Here is a 23,503-nt window from a genome sequence, read left to right as displayed (position 1 = left end):
ACCAGTTAACTCCTCATCAAGGAGGCTGATAACATGGAACCAAGTAATGGTGAAATGGCATTGGGAGTAGGGCTTGCTCTATTTGTCAGCTTTCCTTCTGAATCAGAGCAGTGAAACTGGTGGTCCTAAGCTGGTTTACTCTGGCAGTGCATTGCAATTTTAAGGACCCCGTGACATGAGTGCCCCCTACCCACCCCACCCCGCCCTCCCAGCTCCTACAGCATCTTGTATAAAACCTTACTACAGCAGTTAGCCCATGGTGTTATGGTAACTCATTACGTCCTTTTCTACTAACTGCTGGAGCAACTCGGTGGAGAAGTTCTCCTCTTGAGCCTCCATGAATTATTCACACACAGTGCTCGAAGGTTCAAGTCACCCACAGCTGCTTCCACTGTGCTTTCCAGGAACTTAATGCTCCCTGTGAACATTCAAAAGGTTTTCAAACTGGCCACATCTCCTTTTGAGAGTGCAGCAACCAATTAACTCACTTGTTTCCGGATGTCTTCTTTTGTAGTTTTCCTGATTGGCTGACTGGGGATGTGCACCGGGCTTTGCGACTGGGATTCTTCAGTCACACCATACACTGACTAGAGGAGAAACGAGAACATTGAATCAAGCACCCTCAAGAGCTGAAGGAGGCCCAGAGGGTCAGCTACTCTGAGCGCTCATCTGATGCTTCTGCCCTCTTCTATGACATCCTGACAATAAGTCATCAGCCTCTGCTTGGATTTCTCCAGTGATGGGAACTCTGGCTCTTGAGACATCTGGTCCCATCTTTGGGTTATCACTGCTAGAAAATCCTTCCTTTCATTGATGGTCTCCTTGCATAACAGTGCTTCTCCAAATATGGTCCATAGACTATCTGCAAAAAATTATCTTGGGTACTTGGTAAAGATGCACATTGCCGAACTCTACCCCAGACTCACTGAACCAGAATCTTTGTGCGTGGAGTTGGGGAGCCTGCACTTTTATCAAATGCTCCAGGTGATTCTGAGATACAAGAAGGTTCAAGAACAGCTAAATTATGCACAAAGAGATCCCCTCTAGATTTTCTATTGGTTATGCCTCTCTGGTACAAACTTGAGATGGGAGGGTTTCAGATTTTTTCCTTTTCATCTGACCAGTTTTCTGGACTCAGTTTTCCCACATAACCACAGGTATGGCTACTTTTAGTCTGTTCCTTTTGTTAGAAACACATTAAAGACACTCTTTGTTCTGGGAAAGAAATATAACCCTGAAGGATATAATTTATAGCTGAAATCTATAATATCACAGAAGGCTCAGATAGGAATGCACATGGGCTCCATGAAATTCTGGAATATTAGAATTAGGGGGTCTATATTTTTTATTTTTTGTCTTTTATGGGGGTCTTTAAAGATGAAATGAGGACCTTTTAAGACTAATGTAAAAAAATGTGAAGATGTTGAATTTGTCATATATTTATTCTGGCCTTCCATTACCCTAGTATTGTGAAATGACAGCAACACGCTCGCATACTTTCCTGATTGCAGTGATAATAACAAAGATTCTTTTATGTAAGATTTAAAAAAAGGATAATACAGTGGGTATCAATAACTCTATGAAGAACAAAATATATAAGTAAAATGAAGGAGTTGATACATATGTCATGTCACGTATATAGATGAGAGAGAATCACTGTCCCTTCTAGTACAGTGAAACATAAATGACCACAGGATCATTCATGGGTGGATGAGATGGTGGTTTGACTTGGGGGAGATCTAACTCTACTAAGACTTTCACCTGTGTCAAAGTATCAAGCCGGCCCCTGTGGGATCTCCTTCCTTACGGTTCCTTATGCATCCTTTCCTCTCCACTGCCTCTCCAAGAGTCAAGAACTATTTATGCTTTGGACCTCTGTACCCCTGAGCCTGCTATGGAAATCCTTGGGAAGCCCCTGGTGTGGTGCCCCCTTCTGGTGTTCCTGAACTATCCTGAACTTCCCACCATCACCGGCTGGCTTATTTCATGCCTACCAGGCTATGGACTACGGACTTCTCTGAGAGCTCAGTTGGTAAAGAATCCACCTGCAATGCAAGAGACCCTGGTTCAATTTCTGGGTCAGGAAGATCTGCTGGAGAAGAGACAGGCTACCCACCCCAGTATTCTTGGGCTTCCCTTATGGCTAAGCTGGTAAAGATCCACCTGCAATGCGGGAGACCTGGGTTTGATCCCTGGGTTGGGAAGATCCCCTGGAGAACGGAAAGGTTACCCACTCCAGTATTCTGGCCTGGAGAATTTGATGGACTGTATAGTCCATGGGGTCCCAGAGTCAGACACGACTGAGCGACTTTCACTTTCACTTGTAGGACTTGCCACTGTATTTCTACAGCCAAGCCCACATCTGCCACTCCATAAACATTGTAGAATGAATGAAATGGTTCCCAAGGATGAAACCGGGAGAATTACAAATAGTAAATTGTTATTTGAACAGTCTTCAAAAAGGAAGGGGTTTCCCATCAAAAACTTTAATTCAGCTAAACTAGCGAACCTTTTTAACCTTTTGTGGGTTCTTCAAACGTCGACATTTTCTGATATCCATTTCTGTTGTGTTCACACAGCCTGGCTGAGAAAAAAAATCATATAAATTACTAAGTGACAATCACACTGTCCAAGTTGGCTCAAGTGACACCCTCAGAACCAGTCTTTGTCTTTCCTGTTCCACATAATAAATACATGGTTACCTCCATCTTGCCATTGACAATTTGCTTTTACAAAGGTGTTTCCATCTGTAATATGTGTTCCTCCACAGAGTTCTCATATGAAACAAAAGAGCGTCGCTCATATAATCTAACGATGATATGTAGACAGTACAGTGTACAGTTTATAAGAGTAAACTAATTTTTCAAAGCAGTGGATGGCTTCAACTAGAACCTTTGTTTTTCACACACCTAGCTACCTAAGGACTTCCCAGGCAGCACTAGTGGTAAAGAATCTGCCTGCCAATTCAGGAAATGCAAGAGACACGGGTTTGATCCCTGGATTGGAAAGATCCCCTGGAGTAGAAATGACAACCCATTCCAGTATTCTTGCCTGGAAAATTCCATGGGCAGAGGAGCCCGGCAGGCTATGGTTTTGCTTCTAATCAGACTTGAGGAAGGCTGACATAATTTATTCATTTTGGTTTCATTTCATGAGGAAAATGCAAAGTTTGTTTTGATAATGTGAAATTGGAAATGCATCAGATCTCATGATTCATGGATTTTGTATTTGTGGATCTGCTTACGTGCTGAAACCTACTCATAATTCCCACGCTGATGCTCGTGGTGACTTCGTGGTCACTGGTGCACGTGTGCAGAGCAGCAAAAATGTGGAGCTGCCCGACCTGCACGTTTCCTGTGAGGTGCCTTCTTGTTTCCTCGCTTGCTGTGAACAAGCATCCTTTCCATGGTGTACGGAGCACCATGTTTTACACCTTTTTGTGTTTTTTGTTGGTGATTTGGCTGTTTAACATGGCCCCGGAGCCCAGTGCTGATAGGCTGTCTCGTGTTCCTAAGTGCAGGAAGGCTGGGGTTTGCTTTATGGAGAAAAGAGGTGTATTACATAAGAGCCATCCACGCATGCGCTGTAGGGCTCTTGGCTGTGAGCTCGAAGTCAGTGATCAACAATATACATTAAAGAAGGTGGCTTTAAACTGAGACACACTTTAAACAAGGTTTTCTATTGATTGATTGATGACAATGTGATGGGAGGCTTGCAAGAAACTAACCCTGTATTTCCTCCAGGATGACTCAGAATCCATTAATTCAGTGCTTTCAATGACCAGTGACTGTGAGTAACATCAATCGGTTGTATTTGAAAGAGAATACTCCAGAAGTTGGAATTGAATAACATTAGAAATGGAAACTGCTTATTTTAGGACTGTAAACTTTGGGGCCCAAAGTTTCTGGGTGGAATTCCCACAGCTCCCCCATTTCCAACTCCATATTCGTGAATGAATCATTTTTAAAAGGTGGAACTGATATACATTCCGGAAGATCTACTGAGATGATCTGAGTGAATGGCAAAACCACTTTCACAAAGCTTAGCAACCTTCTTCAGAGTGAGACGCCTTGTGGCTGAAGATGGTCTTTTCTTCTAAGTGAAGGAAGAGAGAAAATTGGAAAAGAGAGACCCGAGCAGAGCTTTCTCACCACTGGCCTGTGGACATCCCAAAAGGCTCGTTCTTGACTATCCAGAATTTTCCTTTCTGTCTTATCCTTTTTCCGATCAATTCTGAAAGAGTGAGAAAAGGGAAATCAGAGGCTTTTTATTCTGTTTTCCTTCCTGACCCACGTGCCAGCTCTAGGTTCCGTTTTTAGGAGCTCAGTGTACACAGGGCTCTTGGCCCCTGTATGGCTCCTGCTTTCTGCAGAACTGTACGATGTGGGTGCAGAGTTTCCGCAAGGAAACCTCAAGAAGCCCACACATGGTAAGACAGCTTGTTTTCAGCTAGACTGAAAGTTACTGATTAGGTATAATGAATAGGGTGAGCCTATTCAGCATTCAGGAATGCAGTTGTCCATTTGAATTATTAAGATTTGGATTATTAAGAATTGCATTAGATGTTGTCATGCTCGCCCCTCCCCCACCTTATCAAAGTGCACTGCATATTCAAGTTATGAGAAGGAATATAACCATAGGCTTGTAATCTTTCATCCTCAAATCTGAAAGTTTCCTTTAGCTTCAGAATCAGTAGAAATGTCTTCAAAATGCTGCAGTTATGTGTTTTAAAATAGGACTTCTCTGGTGGCCAGACAGTAAAGAATCTACCTGCAATGCAGGAGACCTGGGTTTAATTCCTGGGTCGGGAAGACCCCATGGAGAAGGAAATGGCAACCCATCCCAGAACTCTTGCCTGGAGAATTCTGTGGACAGAGGAGCCTGGCGCGGGCTACAGTCCATGGGGTCGCAAAGAGTCGGACATGACTGAGTGACGAACACACTTTTCATTTTTCATGTGTTTTAAAAGCCACTTAAACCTTCTGATTCTCTAAAAGCAAAGTAATAGCCCTGGTGTATGACAAGATCCAGAAGGCAAATATCACTGGCCTCAGCTGGGGGAGGCACAAATTGCAAGACGGATTCTTCATGTTGTGATCAGGAGCATAGGTAAGAGCCTTAAAAAACAGACTGCATTACTCCATGTTATCTGAGTAGAGAGTAACTTCGATTAATTGCTGTGTAACTCCAGGTTCTTGGCTCTCTTGGGAGTACTTTAGTTTACTAGACTAAAATAAAGTCATAATAACCCTGTGATTTTTGTGATAATTGCTGTGTACTTAAACAGCCCAGAATTATAATGTAATCACAGAGTTAATCAAAATAGGGAATCGAGAAATACCATACATATACAAAGGGGTATTTTCCCCTCCTTTTATAATGTGCGATGAAGCTGTGTGGTCCTGAAAGTGTAAATCAGACCTTCTCTTCTCTTCCCAGTGGCTTCTGAGTGCACTGGCTCAATTCTTCCTCCTTCTCACCCCTCACCCACCCTCCTCCTTTCTCCTTTCTCAGGGGCTGTGGGGAGCACTGAGGTGGGGGGGGGCGGGCACGTGGAATCACGGGTAGGGGGCAGAGGCTGCAGGGGGAGGGCAAGAGGGGTACAGTTCACTGGACCCAAGGATCTCACGTCATTTCCAGCTGCAGCCAGACTGGTCATCAGCCTGAGCACAGTCCTGGGGATGGGCTGCAACACTGCCCAGAGCATGGGGAGGGGCCCTTTGAAGACCCATGGAGTCTTCAAAGCCCATGGGGGCTGCTCACGAGCAAGTGGTGACCAGAGAAAAGACAGTCACCTCCTCCCAGTTCAGCATCCCTTCCCCACCCCCTCCTCTGTCCCATTTCTTCCATCCGCAGCTAAATTACAGCCCGCTGCCGAAAAGGACAAGAGAGAACCCCACCTGGGCAAACCCATTTCCCAGAATCAAAAGGATCTGGTTGATGACCATGTTTCTGGGCTGGGGGACATTCACTGCCCTCTTCTGATTCCTTACAGAGAAAGGAATTTCCATTACATTCCCTGGGAGGGAAGAATATGGAAAAAACACTCTGACTTTCTCCTCCTTTCATTTCTTCTTGATTTAACTTATTGGCACATTTGAAAAAAGAAATCAAGCTGAGGTTGGTCCATCTGGGCCCTGTCTGGGTCAGTCTGTTCCCAGGACACCTGTTCTCTGCAGGCAGTAAGCTTACTAGGCTTGACTCTGCCCTCAGATTGGGGGGTGGTGGTACTGCTGATACCCAGTTCTGCCCTGGATGGGAAACTGTAATTCTAGGGCAATGATTTGTGGTCATAGATCCAAAATCATGTCCCATAACTAGTTTTATCAGTAGCAATCTGACGTCTTGGACTCCAAATGTCTGACTTCTGTGCCTTGTTTTTTATTGGTTCTGAACCCTTCCCCTTAAGAGAGATGGAGGAGGGGCCACTTGTTGGCTTTCCTAAAACTCCAGTATGTTTTCCAAGAAAGATGAAATTTTCAGACCAACAAGTCAAGTGGGTCTAGTGTTTTTCAGCTTCCAAGCACAGAAGATTTGGAAATCTCCTTGGGAATTAGGTACAGCTTCTTAGACCAGAGTTACACATTTGGGAGGGACCCCATTACCTGCTGGAACACACACTTTGGAGATTATTTCAGGGTGTCATGTGTGACAGAAATGCAACTTATCCATCCTGACCTTGATTTCTGCTCAGTTGTTTTGATTTCTGCTCAGTTGTTGTCATGAGAGAGACAATGACTAACCATGGCTGGCCAAGGAAGGAAACCCCACTCTCATACCACCTCTAAATTCCAGACAGTGTTTTTCTCCTTGCAAGGGGCCCTGTGAAGTTCACCTACTTGACTTGTGCTTCTGCTTGCATAAAGATGAATTCCCACTTCCTTGCAAAGGCCCTCTGGAGTCTTGCTAAGTTTTCCTAGAGAGAAATGAAAATCAACAAGAAGGCATTAATCATCGTGAGTTTGTACATCGATACTTATTACAAGGCAGCCATCTATTTTGGTTACTTGCAAAAAAACCCAGCAGGGCCCTACTTTAAATCCACCGGACATGAACCCAGTTTGACATTGCACCAGACCCTGCTGTACAGAGCAGAACTATTAATATTCATTTACACTTCCATTAAGTCTTCTTTTCTTGTGTGTTTTACAGGAACATGACTCACACTGCATTTACAGAGGCCACTGAAGACTGGGAGACTGGACTGTGATTGTTCACACAGGATTTAGGGAAGGAATGAGAGGGGTCTTTGCAACTGATTCCAAGACCAAGACGGACTTCTCAAGATTTGTCTTCTAGCAATTGGGGGGGTGGTGCTGGGAAGCTGGCCAAAAAGGAGAACCCAGAGGACCTGGCATTAATGACTTTGAAAGTCCAGATTCAAAAGTGGGAAATAAGGGAGTGCCCAGGTTTGTGATGTTCATGAAAGGAAAACCCAAAAACCATAGGAGAGAAAAGGCATTCTGGGTCACCTTTAGAGGGAGAGGGAAGAAGCCTTTTCTCAAAGTCTGTTGAGCAACCGAGTGGCACCATAGCACGGGGGGCGGGGTGTTTGACAGGTCCCCTAATGACTCGCCTAATTCTGATGGAATGCCAGGCAAGAGCCCACATTATGCTGTGTGTTTTCATAGAGCTCATGCCAAAACTAATTGATTACCCCCATTAGTGGATTATTAATATAAAAGGAGCTTTGGTTGAAGACCAACACATGTAAACTCAGTTATTACCAAGACTGGCTGTGTAAACATTTCAAAAAACCAACCATTTGATTCTGCCACTGTTCACAGGGGGCCTTCCCAATAGCTCAGCTGGTAAAGAATCTGCCTGCAATGCTGGAGACCCTAGTTCATTCCCTGGGTTAGGAAGATCCACTGGAGAAGGGATAGGCTACCCACTCCAGTATTCTTGGGCTTCCCTTGTGACTCAGCTGGTAAAGAATCAGCCTGCAATGCAGAAGACCTGGGTTCAAGACCTGCATTTGATCCCTGGGTTGGGAAGATCCCCTGGAGAAGGGATAGGCTACCCACTCCAGTATTCTTGGGCTTCCCTTGTGACTCAGCTGGTAAAGAATCCGCCTGCAATGTGGGAGACCTGTGTTTGATCACTGGGTTGGGAAGATTCCCTGGGAGAAGAGAAAGGCTACCCACTCTGGTTTTGTGCCCTGGAAAATTCCATGGACTGAATGTATAGCCATAGGGTCACAAAGAGTCAGATGCAACTGAGCAACTTTCACTTTTTTCCCCACTTTTGTTTTTTTCACTGTTCACAGGAAGCAAAGCTGGTAAAGCCTGAATGTCAGTCAACTTGGAAGCAGTTACCTAAATCATGATATAGTCATACTATGGAATACTAGACAGCCATTAAAAATGAGACTGTAGATTATTGTTACTGCTATAGGAAGAGTCTCAACATCCTTACAGTATATGACTGGAGAAAGAAGCAGCTTATACAATAATATTTATGGTGTGATCCAAGTTTGTTAGGAAAAAAAATGTATGTACAGAAAAAAAGATTGCAGGCTTCTCTCTCTGCTCTTTGTTGTTTGAATTTTTGTTTTTACAAAGATATTATGCCATCAGAAAAAAAAATAATGAAATTATATAATATACATAATAAAATAACTTAATTGTGAAAACAACAATTTTTTTTAGTTTCTAACCACTTTTAGACAAGAACTTCAAAGTGAAAGAACATCTTAATGCCACATTCTTTACCAATACCAAAGCAGAATGTTGTAGGGCAAGAGAACAGAAGGCAGAATAAAATATGTTAGGAGCTGGTGCCGTCACGCTCCTATTTAGGAGCCTTTTTAAAAACATGGGAACTACTGGGAGGGGAGACACAGGATGGAGTGGCCACGTCCTTCTGCACCCCGGGTTGTTCCTGTAGGTCGTGTTCGGGAAGGGATGTAGTCATGTCCAAGTTAAAGCACTTGGTGCTGGTGCCCAAAGAGCCAGCCAGCAGTCTTCTGGAAGAGGGGTGGTTGCTGGCACATGAGGGTAGACGGCAGGGGGTGGGACTGGGGGCCTAGGATGCTCAGAGCCATAGAACTGCCAGGTTGGGGATGCTTGGGGAGATCATAAAGTCCCAACACATTTATGTTTCATGGCTCCCACGGATAAGCCAGCTTTAGCCAGGGCCCAAGGCTCCCAGGGAACTTCTGCTCTGCATCCTGCACTACTGTCTCCCCGCCAGTCCACAGATCCCGTGATGCCAGTGGGACCAAAGAGTGGAGGGCCACACACCCATCCTGTTCTCTGAGGGCAGGCACATTCCCCTTGGGCTGCAGAGAAGGGAGTGGTGGCTTGCTGGGTGGGTGGACTTGGGTGCAGGTACCCGCGAGTGACAAGGTCTGGTGAGCAGGGCCTCACTCTTGTTTCAGAAGACTGAGGCCATGAGAGTGGGAGGCACATGGAGAGGTGGGTGAGTCTGAAGGTGCTGTTCATGCTGGTATCCAGGGGTGAGGAGTTTTCACTGCCCCTGATGTTGCCCCCTCTCCTGCCTGTCAGCCCTTCAGTCATCCCATGGCTCCACGACACCTCCTCTGGAGGGCCTGTGAAAAGCTGGCCAATATCCTAGGTTTTCTGTGACCTATACAGATTCTGGTTTGGAGGAAAGAGTTTGCAATTCCAAATTTTAAATATTTAAAACATTATCTGTGACTCTTCAAGGTCACTATGCCTTGTCTCTATTAAATGGGAGTGGATATGAGCGTGGTGGGGTCTCCAGTTTCTGCAAGCAATCGCACCTTGTGAAAGAAGGAGGACGAGGAGGAAAGTTGGGAGTGTGTGTCTCCATCTGACATCCATCTTGTCTTCTGGATTGGATTTGCTGCTAAGATTTTGTATCTACTGCCAAGTACTGGTGAATTGGGTATGAAGATGCAATTTTTAAAAATTATCATATATTAAGCTAAAAAATGATCATATAGTAAATTTGTTTTTCTTCTTTTGGTGTATAGTAATTTAAATTTTAACACATGTATATGCTCGGGTAACCACCACCACAATCAGGATACAGAATGGTTCCATCACCGCCCCCCACCCCCCAAACTCCCTCATGCCATCTCTTTATAGCTGCATCCTGGCAGCCACTGATCTGTTTTCCCTCATGACAGCTTTTTCACATAAATTGAATCTCACAGTTTGCAATCTTTTGAGACTGACTTCTTTCACTCAACATAATGTCTTTGATACTCATCCAAGTGGTTGGATTAATAATTCATTCCTTTTCACGGCAGAGTAGTATTCTATTCCAAGATTGTAGAGTAGTTTATTTAACCACTCATCTGTTAAAGTGCATTTGGGTTGTTTTCAACTTTGAGTTATCACACATAAAGCTACTACAGACATTAGTGTACGGGTTTTTGTGTGGCTATAAGTTTTTATTTCTCTGGGGGTATGTATGGAGTTATGTTAAAGTGGGATTACTTGGTTGTATATGGTATGTGTGCATTGAACTTGAGGAGAAACTGCCAAACCATTTTCCAGAGTGGCCACACCCTTTTGTGTTCCCACCAGCAATATAGGAGAATTTCGGTTGCTCACCACATCTTTACCAGCACCTGAACTATAAGCACTTTTAATTTTGGCCATTCTAATGTGTAGTGGCATCTCATTATGGATTTAGTATGTTCTTCTCTAACGGCTGTTGAACATCTTTCCATATGCTTCTTTGTCATACTTAAGTCCTCTTTGGTGAAGTGTTTGTTCTAGTCCTTTGCCAATTTTTAAGTTGAGTTGTTTTTTTTTTTTATTGCTGAGGTTTGAGAGTCCTTTATATAAAGATATGATTATATTGTGATGGTAAGAAAAGCTGAGAACAAAAAAAGGGAAATAGAAGAGACTTCTCCACTGTCTGAAGGAGTGGGGGGAAAATGCAAGCTGAGTTAGAGCTGCAGGTAGTTTATACTCTCCTCCTACACTGTACCTGGAAAACAATCATACTTACTGCTTCATAATCTGCCAGTTCCAGCCTTGCTTTATTCTGCATTGTCCTCTTACAGAGGTAGATGGCTGAAGGAAGAGAAATCACAACACATGTAAGACTAGCAGTATGGTGGAATCATAATCCACCCCCTCATTTGTTCATTCACTCATCCAGCCAGTCAGCCAGCCAGCCCTCACTATATGCCCGGCACTGTGCAGTGAAGAATATGTTTTTCTGTGGATGCCATGCCATTGAACCTCTAGGAATCTTTCTATAGGTCAGGATCGGATGAGGACTCCCATCATCCAATCCTGACAATCTCCCTTAATCCTCCTCACTGCTTCATCCCAAACATCCTCCATCAGTGCGATCTTTCATAAATATGACCACGTTAACTTCCTGCCTAAATTTCCTGCACTGACACCTTAGAGACCTCAGAAGGTCAGGCTTCTAAAGGCAGCATATTTGTTTCTTCAAGATCTAGTCTCTGCTTGTCTTGTCAACCTCTTCCCTCCCTCATTCAGGCATGTAGCTGTTGTTGCTCAGTCATGTCTGACTCTTTGCAACTCCATGGACGGCAGCACACTGGGCTTCCCTGTCCTTCACTATCTCCTGGAGTTTGCTCAAACTCATGTCCATTGCGTCAGTGATGTCATCCAACCATCTCATCCTTTGTTGCCCTCTTCTCCTCCTGCACTCAATCTTGCCCAGCATCAGGGTCATTTCCAATGAGTTTGCTCTTTGCATTAGGTGACTAAAGTATTAGCGCTTCAGTTGCAGCATCAGTCCTTCCAATGGATATTCAGGCATGTGAAGCTACCAAACCCTTTTGGTTCCACTTCTCTGTGTATGTGTCCACTTCCTCTTCTGTCTTATTTCCCTCCATCTGGAAACCATCTACTAATCTTTGAAGACCCAGCTTGGTGTTCCCGATAGCATCTATCCATCCTCAACCACTGGACTTAATTCAACTTTGCAGTACTTGTGAGTTTACCAGCTGTCCCTGTTCCAGGCTGAAGGCTCTTCTAGGGCAGAGGCTGTATCCTACTCAACATGAACCCCTGCACCAAGCTCCAGGACCTGCCAGGTCAAGTGAGTGGACAGTGGAAAGGGAGGACAATTTAGGTGTCTCTTCCCAAGCTCAGGAAGGGCTACCGGCCTACAATTGTCAGGATATTCTTCCTCCAACATGGCCTTCATCACTTCCTCTCCTGCCTCTGCTTCTTCAGTATCTTCTTCCCTCTCCAGTGCCAAGTAGAATGACCCAGGGGAGACAATAGACAAATGGTATGAATGAGTAGTAGGATGACTAGGAGGGAAGGTCAGAGAGGACCAGGACGGATCTGCTGTTTGACAACCTGATTATACCAGGAACACTAGTCAACTCCTTGCTGGTTAACTAACCTCCTCATGTGGTCTGAAAATTTTCCTGATGCAGACTACCATATGCTGGAGTCTTCTGGCAGCAGTCTCCTCTTTATGCCCACATTTCTCACATTATTCGAGTTTTCGAGTGAGAGTCAGTTGTGTTTGTCCTTGAATCTTCTTATGTTAGGCATACCAGTTATTTTAATTACATACATTCACTAAATATTACATGCACTGATGAAATTAATGTGAAAAGAGAGAGCACAGTTGTTTCTATGAAGACCTAGTTGAATGGTTTAGGGCAACTTGATAAAGGAGAGTCAGCTAAGACAATTGCTGATAAATTTGGTATTGAGTGAGAGAACTGAAAAAAAAAAAAAACATGGAAAAAGAGTAAAAATATGAGATGGCTCAACATACAGTTGCTTTAAAAGTACTTTTAAAATTCTTGATGCACTTTAAGGAGGTCAGAAGTAGGTGGTTTATTTCAAGTGTTGTTTATTTAAGAAAGAAACTCAAATTATGGGGACCTAAAATCAAAGAGCGAAGAGTTGACTCACTGGAAAAGACCCTGATGCTTGGAGGGGTTGGGGGCAGGAGGAGAAGGGGACGACAGGGGTGAGAAGGCTGGATAGCATCACCGACTCGATGGACATGAGTTTGAGTAAACTCCGGGAGTTGGTGATGGACAGGGAGCCTGGCGTGCTGCAGTTCATGGGGTCACAAACAGTCAGACATGACTGAGTGACTGAACTGAACTGAACTGAACTGAAAATCAAAGAGAATCTTTGGTTCTACCTCAAAAGGCTCTTGAATGAATATTCCTTGGTCTAGTCTCCATTCATTTGAAGTGGTTAGGTATGCATGTATCACTTTTTCATGATTCTCTCCTTACCAACTTTTCCAGTGAAACAAACAGCTACAGCGCTGCACTGTGTCAGATAAGGGGTGTCTGCTCTGTTACAAGGTACCTCCTTTGGTCTCCTGGGTCACCAGTTAGGCAGCCTATGAATTGAAGGCAACTTGTAGCAGGAAACCTGGCATGTCCCCTGGCCCTGGTCTCAGTGATCCTTAAGCAGCGTAGCTACTGGAGCTACTTTGAATACACTGCTTTGGACGGAGTTATTTTTTTAAGTTTACTTTTGTCTGCGTTGGGTCTTCGTTGCAGCGCATGGGCTTTCTCTGGTTGAGGTGAGTGGGGGCTACTCTCTGGTTGTAGTGTGTGGGCCTCTCACTGCAGTAGCTTCTCTTGTTGCGGAGCGTGGGCTCTACAGCATGTGGGCTCTACAGCACGCGGGCTCAGTAGTTGTGGCACATGGGCTTTGGTGCCCCGAGGCATGTGGGATCTTCCCAGACCAGGGATCGAACCTGTGTACCCTGTACTGGCAGGCAGATTCTTATCCATTGTACCACCAGGGACGTCCCTCACAGTATTTCGTATTGGTCAAATTAGAAACTCTGGAAGATCTAACCCAGATCTGGTCTTTATTTAAGCAGGATCATCCCAAGAAATTTCCAGCCCATCTGGGTCAAAATGGATCAGACACATTGAGAAGTAAAGTACCATGCGCAGAAGGCAAAGGTGCCTCTCCTGATGACCATGAGTTATATGGTGGCATGCTGGTGGGCCCCTTCCCGTGCAGCTAACGTCACACATTGGGCAGCCTGTCCACCACCACAGGGGAGGCAGCAGGTAGCAGTTGAGGGGACATTCCCTGGGGCTTGTGTGTACTTCCCCAGTGTCTCAGCAGTGTTCCTTCTGACACCTAACCCATCAAGTGACCATTGGCAATAACAGCCAAGTCCTCTAACAGGGCATCCGGGGACTTGCTTTAAGCTCAGAGGCTGGCTTTTTTTTATGGATATGTAATTTCTCATTGGAAAACTACTTGTTTTTTTTTGCCATCATGCCAGTATCTCACTTGGATACCCACTGCCATCTCAAGCTCACCAGCATCCCACCAGGACAAAAACAGAATGCAATAAAAAAATTTTAAAGTCAATAGATTCATGTACTACATGTGCAATTAAACATTTAAAAAACATTGACCCTATCATATTTCAATGTCCTTAAAAATTGACTCCCCTTCCAAACTTTCTGTCTCTACTCAGTACAGTTCAGTAACTCAGTCGTGTCTGGCTCTTTGCAACCCCATGGACTGCAGCACGCCAGACTTCCCTGTTCATCACCAACTCCTGGAGCTTGCTCAAACTCACGTCTATCAAGTCCATGATGCCATCCAACCATCTCATTCTCTGTCATCCCCTTCTCCTTCCACCTTCAATCTTTCCCAGCATCAGGGTCTTTTCCAATGAGTCAATTTTTTGCATCAAGTGGCAAGACTAGTGGAGTTTCAGCTTCAGCATCAGTCCTGCCAACAAATAATTCAGGACTGATTTCCTTTAGGATTGACTAGTTTGATCTCCTTGCAGTCCAAGGGACTCTCAAGAGTCTTTTCCAACACCACAGTTCAAAAGCATCAATTCTTTAGCACTCAGTTTCTTTCTAGCTTTGACTAGACAGACCTTCGTTAGCAAAGCAATGTCTCTGCTTTTTAATATGCTGTCTAGTCTCTCTACTAGTGACATCATAATATATCTCAATCTCCTAAACTAGGGTACATACAAATTACTTATTTTTCTATTTTCCCCAGACCTTCTAATTACTTTTTAGAACAATGGAATTTTAGCATTGGAAGTAACCTTGGCAATCATTAAGTACAGACCCCTCACTAATAGATGGAAAAATAAAGGCTCAGAGAGCTGAAGTGCTTTACTCATGGACTAGTTAGTGGTAGAGGTGGAATTAGAATTGAGGTCTAGTTTTCCACTATGACATTCACTATTCCGTGTACTCATTCACTGATTCATTCATTCTCCCATTTAAAAATCTGAGTGCCTCAATGCATACATGTGGAATCTAGAAAAACGGTATGGATGAACCTATTTTCAGGGTGGGTAAAGAGACACAAATGCATAGAATGGGCAAGAAGAAAAATAAGGAGGACAGGGAGGATGGGATGAATTGAGAGAATAGCACTGACATGTGTACACTACCATATGTAAAAGTGATAGCTGCTGGGAAGCTGCTATATAGCACGGTGAGCTTAACCTGGTGCTCTGTGATGACCTAGGGGGCAGGAGGGTGGGGAGGTGGGAGGGAGGCCCAGGAGGGAACGGATGCATGGGATACACATAGCTGATTCACTTCACTGTACAGCAGAAACTAACACAATATCGTAAAGCAATTATACTCCAATTAAAATAAATTTGAGTGCCTCTTCTCTGGGAGCTCAGACAGTATAGAATCCACCTGCAATGCAGGAAACAGGTTTGTTCCCTGGGTTGGAAAGATCCCCTGGAGAAGGAAATGGCAACCCACTCCAGTACTCTTGCCTGGAGAATTCCATGAACCGAGCCTGGCAGGCTACAGTCCATAGGGTCACAAAGAGTCCGACACGACTGAGCGACTAACACGTTTACTTATGTGCCAAGCAGTATTTCAGTCCTAGGGATATCACCACAGTAGCAGCTACCACCTATATGGAGCTTGTTGAATGTCAGGTGGTGGTCTAGGGACTTTTCAAATATCCACTTACTTAATCCTCATAATAACCTATGAGGTGAGTTCTGTTATTAGCCTGCTTTCATAGATGAGGGAATTTTTTCAGATTATTCCCCAGTTTTGGAGACCCACAGTGGTTCTGGGAAGCTGCTGAACCTATTCTAAATGTCTCTCTTCAACTACGAGGACCTTTTCATAAACTTGTCCATCCCAAATTATTCCACCTTTGTAATCATGCTTCAGCAACATAAAACCTTTGAGTAGTTGGATCAAATTCCTCAGCATCCTCTTCTTGCCCCCATCACGGTCTCTCTCTCAGCCTAGGATGCTTGGAGGGCAAGCCTGTCACTCACTCAAATCTGTGACAGAGCAATTGACACAGAGTACATGTGAAAAGAAGGGAAGTTTCTGGTTCTTCATCAATCCAAGCCACATCTACTGGGAATTCTTAGCTCCAGTGGCACAAACTTTCTGGCAAGACAGCTACTACAGAGCAAATAAGATCAAACATCATCCTGGGAGTACTAAAACCAACCCCCACTATGGTTTGTATTGACTCCTTACTACGTGCCATACATCAAAACTTGCACACATTTCTAATTAACAAAACAATTTAATCCTAACCAACAACACAAGAAGTACCATTACTATTCTGCTTTTAAAATGAGATTTCAGAAGCACAGAGAGGTTAAGTAAATTGCCAAGATCACACAGCTGGTGGAGTCAGTCGACAATGGGCCCTTTGTGCTGACTTCTCTCTCGGTAAATACTGATTTTCTGATTAACCAGGAAAAGGCAATGAGTATTTTGTATCCTGAACTTTAACTTCTCCATTTGATTTCCCAAAATGGAGGTACAGGAATTCAAAATAATTTTGCTTCAGTGAGAGCCTGATATAAATTGTTATATTTATCCCTGTTCTTACTGCACAGCTAAAGTTACAAAAATCTGTAGAGAAAGGGAAGTGATGCCCTGCTGTATGTACGGTAAGACGGCTGATGGTTGGAGGTTTATATTCAGGCAAATATTTGAATTTTACTTGGTCCCAGGTTTTCTGGTCCCACCATCCTCCCAACCCTCTCCATTGCCTGGAAAAATATTGGTTTTCACATTCACAAGGGTACACGGCTGCTGCATGGAACTGAGCTACAATTATTCAAATTCCGAGTTGGGCTTTTGTGAGCAATATTTCAGCCCCAGAAGCACTTATTTTATGAGCAGCCAAATGCTGCTCCCGTTTCAAGCTGGAAAGCTGGCTGGACCCACTTATCACATCATTTAGGGCACAGCACAGTTCCAGAGGGACCAGTGGTGATGCCTGCATATAGCTGCTGAGACAGTCACGGGGCCCTGACCCCTGCATCAGGGCCTTGCTCCAGACTTGGAAACAGAACCCCTGCAGCCTTGTAGGGCAGAGGCTCGCCAGGATTCTATCCGCAGGACTATTTCCAGTTGCTGGTTTCCTCTCCCTCACAAGTGTGATCCAGAGCGTGGAGCTTATCACATGGTCTCAGGACAGGCTCCCTGGAGTACCACCCAGCTGCAGCTGGCTCTACCTTCCCATGAAAACCACCCTGCAAAGAATCCATGAAGAAGTTACAGGTCTCGTTGTGTGCCCTGGTCCCAGGGAGAGCAGCTGTGGGCTGCCCCTGCAGCTGAGTCAGTGATGAGGGTGCTGTGTGGAGGGGCAGACCACGAAAGGAGCATCTGCGTTCAAATCCTGATGCATCTACTGAGTGTCTGTTAAATACCTTTGATAAAGAACCAGTTGTTGTTGTTGTTCAGCCGCTCAGTCATGTTCAACTCTTTGCAACCCCATAGGCTGCAGCACGCCAGACTTCCCTATCCTTCCCTATCTTTTGGAGTTTGCTCAGACTCATGTCCATTGAGTTGATGATGTCATCCAACCACCTCATCCTCTGTCACCCCCTTCTCCTCTTGCCATCAACCTTTCCCAGCATCGGGGTCTTTTCCAACGAGTCCGCTCTTCATATCAGTGGGGAAAAGTATTGGAGCTTCAGCTTCAGCATCAGTTCTTCCTAATTAACATTCAGGGTTTGTTTCCTTTAGGATTGACTGCTTTGATCTCTTTGCAGTCCAAGGGACTCTCCGGAGTCTTCTCCAGCACCTCAATTTGAAAGCATCATTTCTTCGGTGCTCAGCCTTCATTATGGTCCAACTCTCATATCCATACATGACTACTGGAAGAACCATAGCTTTGACTAGACAGACCTTTGTCAGCAAAGTGATGTCTCTGCTTTTTAATACACTGTCTAGGTTTGTCATAGTTTTCCTTCCAAGGAGCAAGCACCTTCTAATTTTGTGGCTGCAGTCACCATCTGCAGTGATTTTGGAGTCCAAGAAAATAAAGTCTGTCACTGTTTCCATTGTTTCCTCATCTATTTGCCAGGAAGTGATGGGACCGAATGCCATAATCTTTCTGTGAATGTTGAGTTTTAAGCCAGCTTTTTCACTTTCCTCTTTCACACTCATCAAGAGGCTCTTTAGCTTCTCTTAGCTTTCTGCCATTAGGGTGGTGTCATCTGCATATGTGAAGTTATTAATATTTTTCCCAGCAACCTTGATTCCAGCTTGTGCTTCATCCAGCCTGGCATTTCTCATGGTGGTGATTTAGTCACTAAGTCATGTCCAACTCTTGTGACCCCATGGACTGTATGTTACCCACCAGGCTCTTCTGTCCACGGGATTTTCCAGGCAAGAATACTGGAGTGGGTTACCATTTCCTTCTCCAGGGGATCTTCCTGACCCAGGGATTGAACCCAGGTTTCTTGCACTGAAGGCAGTTTCTTTACTGCCTGAGCTACCAGGGAAGCCCTGTACTCTGCATATAAGTTAAATAAGAAGGATGACAATGCACAGCTTTGATATACTCCTTTCCCAATTTTGAACCAGTCGTTGTTTCATGTCCAGTTCTAACTGTTGCTTCTTGACTTGCATACAAGTTTCTCAGGAGACAGGTAAGGTGGTCCAGTATTCCCATCTCTTGAAGAATTTTCCAGTTTGTTATGATCCACACAGTCAAAGAACCAGAACCATCAGCAAATATCTACTGAGTGCCCACTATGGCTTAGGCATGCACTATGCACTGGATAATAAAAGTGAATGAGGTGGACCAGCCCTGCCCTCATGGAGCTGACAATTGACTGGTCATCCAATCAGAGTACAGTGTGATAGATGTGAGGAAGTGGACTCTCTGGGCCTCAGCTGTATCTGAAGTACAGGGATAATATAACTTTAGAAGACTGACACATAGATATATTAAACAGTCTTCATGGAGAATACAGGGCAAGAATCTAATAAATCCCTGCTTAGACAGAGGTAATTTCCTGCTTACCCAGTGCCCAGCTTCACCCACTCTGTTTTCTTGGGTAGGGTAACTTTTGTATGCCCCTCCATGGCCTGTTACTCTTCCCCTCTAACTTCCAATCATCAAAAACATCAATAAATTATTAAAAAGTCTTAACAAGTCTGTGAGAAAGGAAATGGCCAGGGGGATGTGCCCCCTTGATCCAGCCCTGCCTGAAACCCTGTCCCAGGTCAACGGCCACTGGCCCAGTTCTCCATGGCTCCACAGAATGAGCACATTGGCCAGATCTGGTGAAACTTCTTCCCCTCCCACATCCCCTTCCAACGGCTGCATCTTTCAGTGGGCACTGCCTTTTCCCAGTATGTGGAAGAGCACCTGTCAACAATATGAGAAAGTGCTAAGCAGGGCAAAGCCCTTCCTCCCCATGCACCACAGTCACCCACACAGAAACGATTGTCTTCTGCATTCCCAGTAAGTGTGGGCCAGGGCTTCAGGGCTCACCATAGTCCGTGTTTTCAGGTTCCCAGCAATTTGAAGGCCAGAAGTATGGGGCCTGCAAAAGAGCACCGGCGTCAGGACTGAGGATGCCAGCTCGTGCCCTCCCCTGCCGGGGGCCCATGGGCAGCCCTCCTCTGACCTAGGGAGGATCCCTCCCTGACAGGCTCTGCCTGCACATCCTTTGTGTTGACACCTCACCCTGACTATTTCCTGTTCTTAGAGAAGCAGTCAACTTTTTAATCTGGGTGTTGAGAAATAAAATCTCAGGTCAGTCAAATAAATGCAAAAATGAGAAACTTAGTTTACAGGGCAAAAACTTCATATCCTGAAATGTTAGAAGTCTAATGCAGGAGTCAGACAAGTACCGTTTACTGGGGCACAAGCTCCAAGTTCCTTTATCGCTTTGCTATGGACTGAATGGTGCCCTCTTGAATTTCTATGATGAAGCCCTAACCTACCCGCTCCCCACCCCAGTGTGACTGTAGGTGGAGTAAGGAAGTGATTAAGGTTAAATGAGATCACATGGGTGGGGCCCTGATCACACAGGATTAGTGTCCCTATAAGAGGAAACACCAGAGAGCTAAAAACCTTCATTATGCATCTCTCTCTCTCTACCACGTTAGGACACAGTGAGAACTGACCATCTGAAAGTCAGGATGAAGGCTTGTCTCACAAACTGAACCCTGCTTGAGATTTAATCTTAGACTTCCAGCCTCAAGAGCGATGAGAAATACATTTCTGCTGTTTAAGCCACCCTCTCTGTGGTATTGATATTTTCTTATGGCAGCTGAGCAAACTCATTCTTTGACCCTGTCTGAAGAATTCTGTTCCCAAGTCTTTTGGTTTAGACCTTGACACAACCCCTTATGCTCTGCTCAAATTCACTGTAGGACAGGATCTGAGAAAAGGAGAAGAAAATGTTTGGGAAGTATTACTAGGTAGTGAATAGAAATTTCACAACAAGAAGGTAACATGATATAGCAGAAGGATTAAGGACTTTGCTATCTGGCTGATCTAGATTCCAATCAAGGCTGTCCCCTGGATTGACTAAATGTCTCATTAATTCTCCAGGTACCTCAGTTTTGCAATTATAAAACGGGTGATATTTACCCCACCAAAGTTTGTTCTTCAGAATAAATGAGATATGTGTAAAGCAACCAATGAATGCTAAGTTCTCCATGAGGGTGTTTTACTATTATGTGGGTGGGGCAAAAAATAGCACAGACAAGTTTGCTTTCCCAGAGCTGGTGAGAGGTAGGAGTGGCTTCCTTAAATACCATCAGTTTTTTAGGTAGCTCTAATCTGAGGTCAGATGATGAGAAGAAAAGGAGAGGCTGCAGGCCTACCTGGAAACGATAAAAGGTGCCATCATCCTTCATGGTAAGAACATGGTCCGAGATGGGGAAGACGTAGCCCTGGGCAGCTATAAGGCTTCCCAAGTGTATTGCTTCAACTGCAGGGACAGGGCAGAAGAAAGAGAAGTTATTGCAAAACTGTCAGAATGCAGGGCTACTTAGATGAAGTGTAAGTGGAATGGGGTAAGGGGGAGCAGAAAGGCAACTGGAAGTCAACTGTCATCACCCCCAGATCACAGCATGATTGGTTGATAATTTCTGAAATGACTGCACTGGGCTGGGTGGAGATATCAATGGTTGGGAAGGCCACACATGTCTGAGATGCCTCTAGAGCCCAGGTCTGAGCGTCTTATGTTGTTTAATCCCCCAAGACTTCCAGAAAAAAGTCTATGTTCCAGTTAGGATCATAGGCTCTGGCATGGAGGTCTGTAAATAAGTGAGATGCTTCAAGTAAAGTGCTTAGCAGTGTCTGGTGCATGGTAAGTGCTCAGGAAGTGCTGGCAACCCTGATTCATATTTTCAGTTTCATTTTTTTTTTTTAATCATCACCAGCAATGAGTATGCAGCCCACAGAGTCTTCAGGCTCACACTGCGTTTCCTGACATGAGAATCCCACCAGCAGTGAGGAGGGTATTACTGTTCTCTTACGGATAAAGAGGAATTAGAGAAAGAGAAGGCAGGACAGTGGCCAGTAGCATAGGGAGGCCAACCTAATACAAACATTGATGTTTTTGTCACAACTTGTTGTTTTGTTGCTTTAGAACCAGCCATAAGTAGATTCACATAAATAGTTAAGAATTTATATTTACTCTGAGCAGAGCTAAGAAAAAAGAAATTTAGATGGTTCTAACAGACATGATATGTGCATGCTAAGTCGCTTCAGGCATGTCCAACTCTTTGTGACCCTATGGACTGTAGCCTGTCAGGCTCCTCTGTCCTTGGGGATTCTCCAGGCAAGAGTACTGGAGTGGGTTGCCATGCCCTCCTCCAGGGGATCTTCCCAACCCAGGGATTGAACCCGCATCTCTTATGTCTTCTGCATTGGCAGGTGGGTTCTTAACCACTAGCGCCACCTGGGAAGCCCACATGATAATCTTTCACAAGTATAAAAGTATTCTTACCAATAAAAATTAATTTTTGGCTGTAGAAATTATTGACATACTCATGGAGTCTCTAGGAGTCATTAATTTTATAAGTCCTGAAGCTTTTAAAGTGACTTGTATTGGCTTTATTTGCAAACTTTTTGGGAGTTTTAGCAAGTAATTAAACTTCTTCACTGTGGTTCAGGCAATGTAATTTTAAGAGCTGGCTCTAGGAGGCTGTTCAGTGACAGTGATACCACTTTCAAGAGGTTGTATATGATCCAGTCATTTTGCATGTCGAGAACCTGCTATTCTTCTTTGGAAGGAGTGTATACACTTGTCACTGGTAGAACTGGAACAAATGGAATTGCATTTTACTTGCTTAGTGATGGCCAGTTTGGTTCTGAAATCTATATGCTTCAAGAACCATGAGTCCAACACAAAAGGGAAATGTCATCACCTGCTCTTTCTTCAGAGAAGGAAGAACAAAACCCAGTAAGAAGGGGACTTTCATGTCACCAATCTGGAGCTAGACGTTTCACTTCATTCTTCAAAAGGCTTGTGCTTAGAGATGCTGCAGAGGGGAATGAAGAAGGGAAGGAGGGTGGACTTTGGCTACCTGATTTCCCAGGGTCTTAGTTGGCCTCGTTTCTGCTGGTGAATTGTCCTTAACTCCTGCTCAACCACTTCTCAGAAGCCCAGATGGGTTCCAGACCTTGATGTCCTCCCAAGGGCATCAAAGTATAATAGACCATGAGAGATAAGACCGTATCATTCAGGACCTTTCACAGAAGCTTCACATACCAGGGTGAGAGGATTCCTGCAGCGTATTCTACCACTAATTGGTTCAAGGCTCTCAGAATATACTATTGCTGCTGCTGCTGCTACTACCACTGAAGATAAAGATAAAACACCTGTCAGGAATATGATGATTAGTCAAGAAGGGCAAAGACAATAGTACTCTTGAAAGAGAAAAAAACCCACCATGAAGAAGGGTGACTCTACATCATGTAACTAAACTTGTATAGACTTACACAGTCCAGTTTTCAGAAGCAGATAATCAGAAGTCCAGGCTGCATAAGGCAAACACTTAGGGTAGTCAATATGGGTTTTTCCCTGAAAAGGATTAGCATTTATAGTTTTCTCCTGTGGTTTAAGAACTTGACTGGAATTAAGAGTTTCCACTCGACATAACAGTGGTCACTAGTCATGATGGAGACAAAGGCTAGTGTCACTTCTGTTCATGACCTACTTTTCTGGCACTCAGATTTCTGGTAACTATGTTTAATTGAATTCAGTGTAAGTTATAAATTGGGCTTCCCTGGTGGCTCAAATGGTAAAGAATCTGCCTGCAATGCAGGAGACCTGGGTTTGATCC

At 44.4% G+C, this 23,503-nt stretch overlaps 1 protein-coding gene across 13 annotated transcripts in view; it reads right to left on the bottom strand.

Annotated features, from left to right (window-relative positions):
- RGS6 (regulator of G protein signaling 6) overlaps positions 1-23,503 on the bottom strand; it is a 595,059-nt gene that overhangs the window by 85,754 nt on the left and 485,802 nt on the right. For all 13 annotated transcript variants that reach the window (XR_010663895.1, XM_065940384.1, XM_065940393.1 and 10 more), the window contains 7 exons: positions 21,035-21,141; positions 19,692-19,743; positions 10,951-11,015; positions 6,840-6,916; positions 4,152-4,233; positions 2,510-2,584; positions 489-587 (listed from right to left, as the gene is read on the bottom strand). Coding sequence is in view for 12 of the 13 variants with exons in the window: in XM_065940384.1 (XP_065796456.1) it covers positions 489-587; positions 2,510-2,584; positions 4,152-4,233; positions 6,840-6,916; positions 10,951-11,015; positions 19,692-19,743; positions 21,035-21,141 (557 nt within the window). In the remaining variant the exon portion in view is untranslated. The remainder of the gene's footprint in view (positions 1-488; positions 588-2,509; positions 2,585-4,151; positions 4,234-6,839; positions 6,917-10,950; positions 11,016-19,691; positions 19,744-21,034; positions 21,142-23,503) is intronic.

Source organism: Muntiacus reevesi, chromosome 7, assembly GCF_963930625.1.
Source record: "Muntiacus reevesi chromosome 7, mMunRee1.1, whole genome shotgun sequence".
Lineage (NCBI taxonomy): Eukaryota > Metazoa > Chordata > Mammalia > Artiodactyla > Cervidae > Muntiacus > Muntiacus reevesi.
This window is presented reverse-complemented; position numbering and strand designations above follow the sequence as displayed.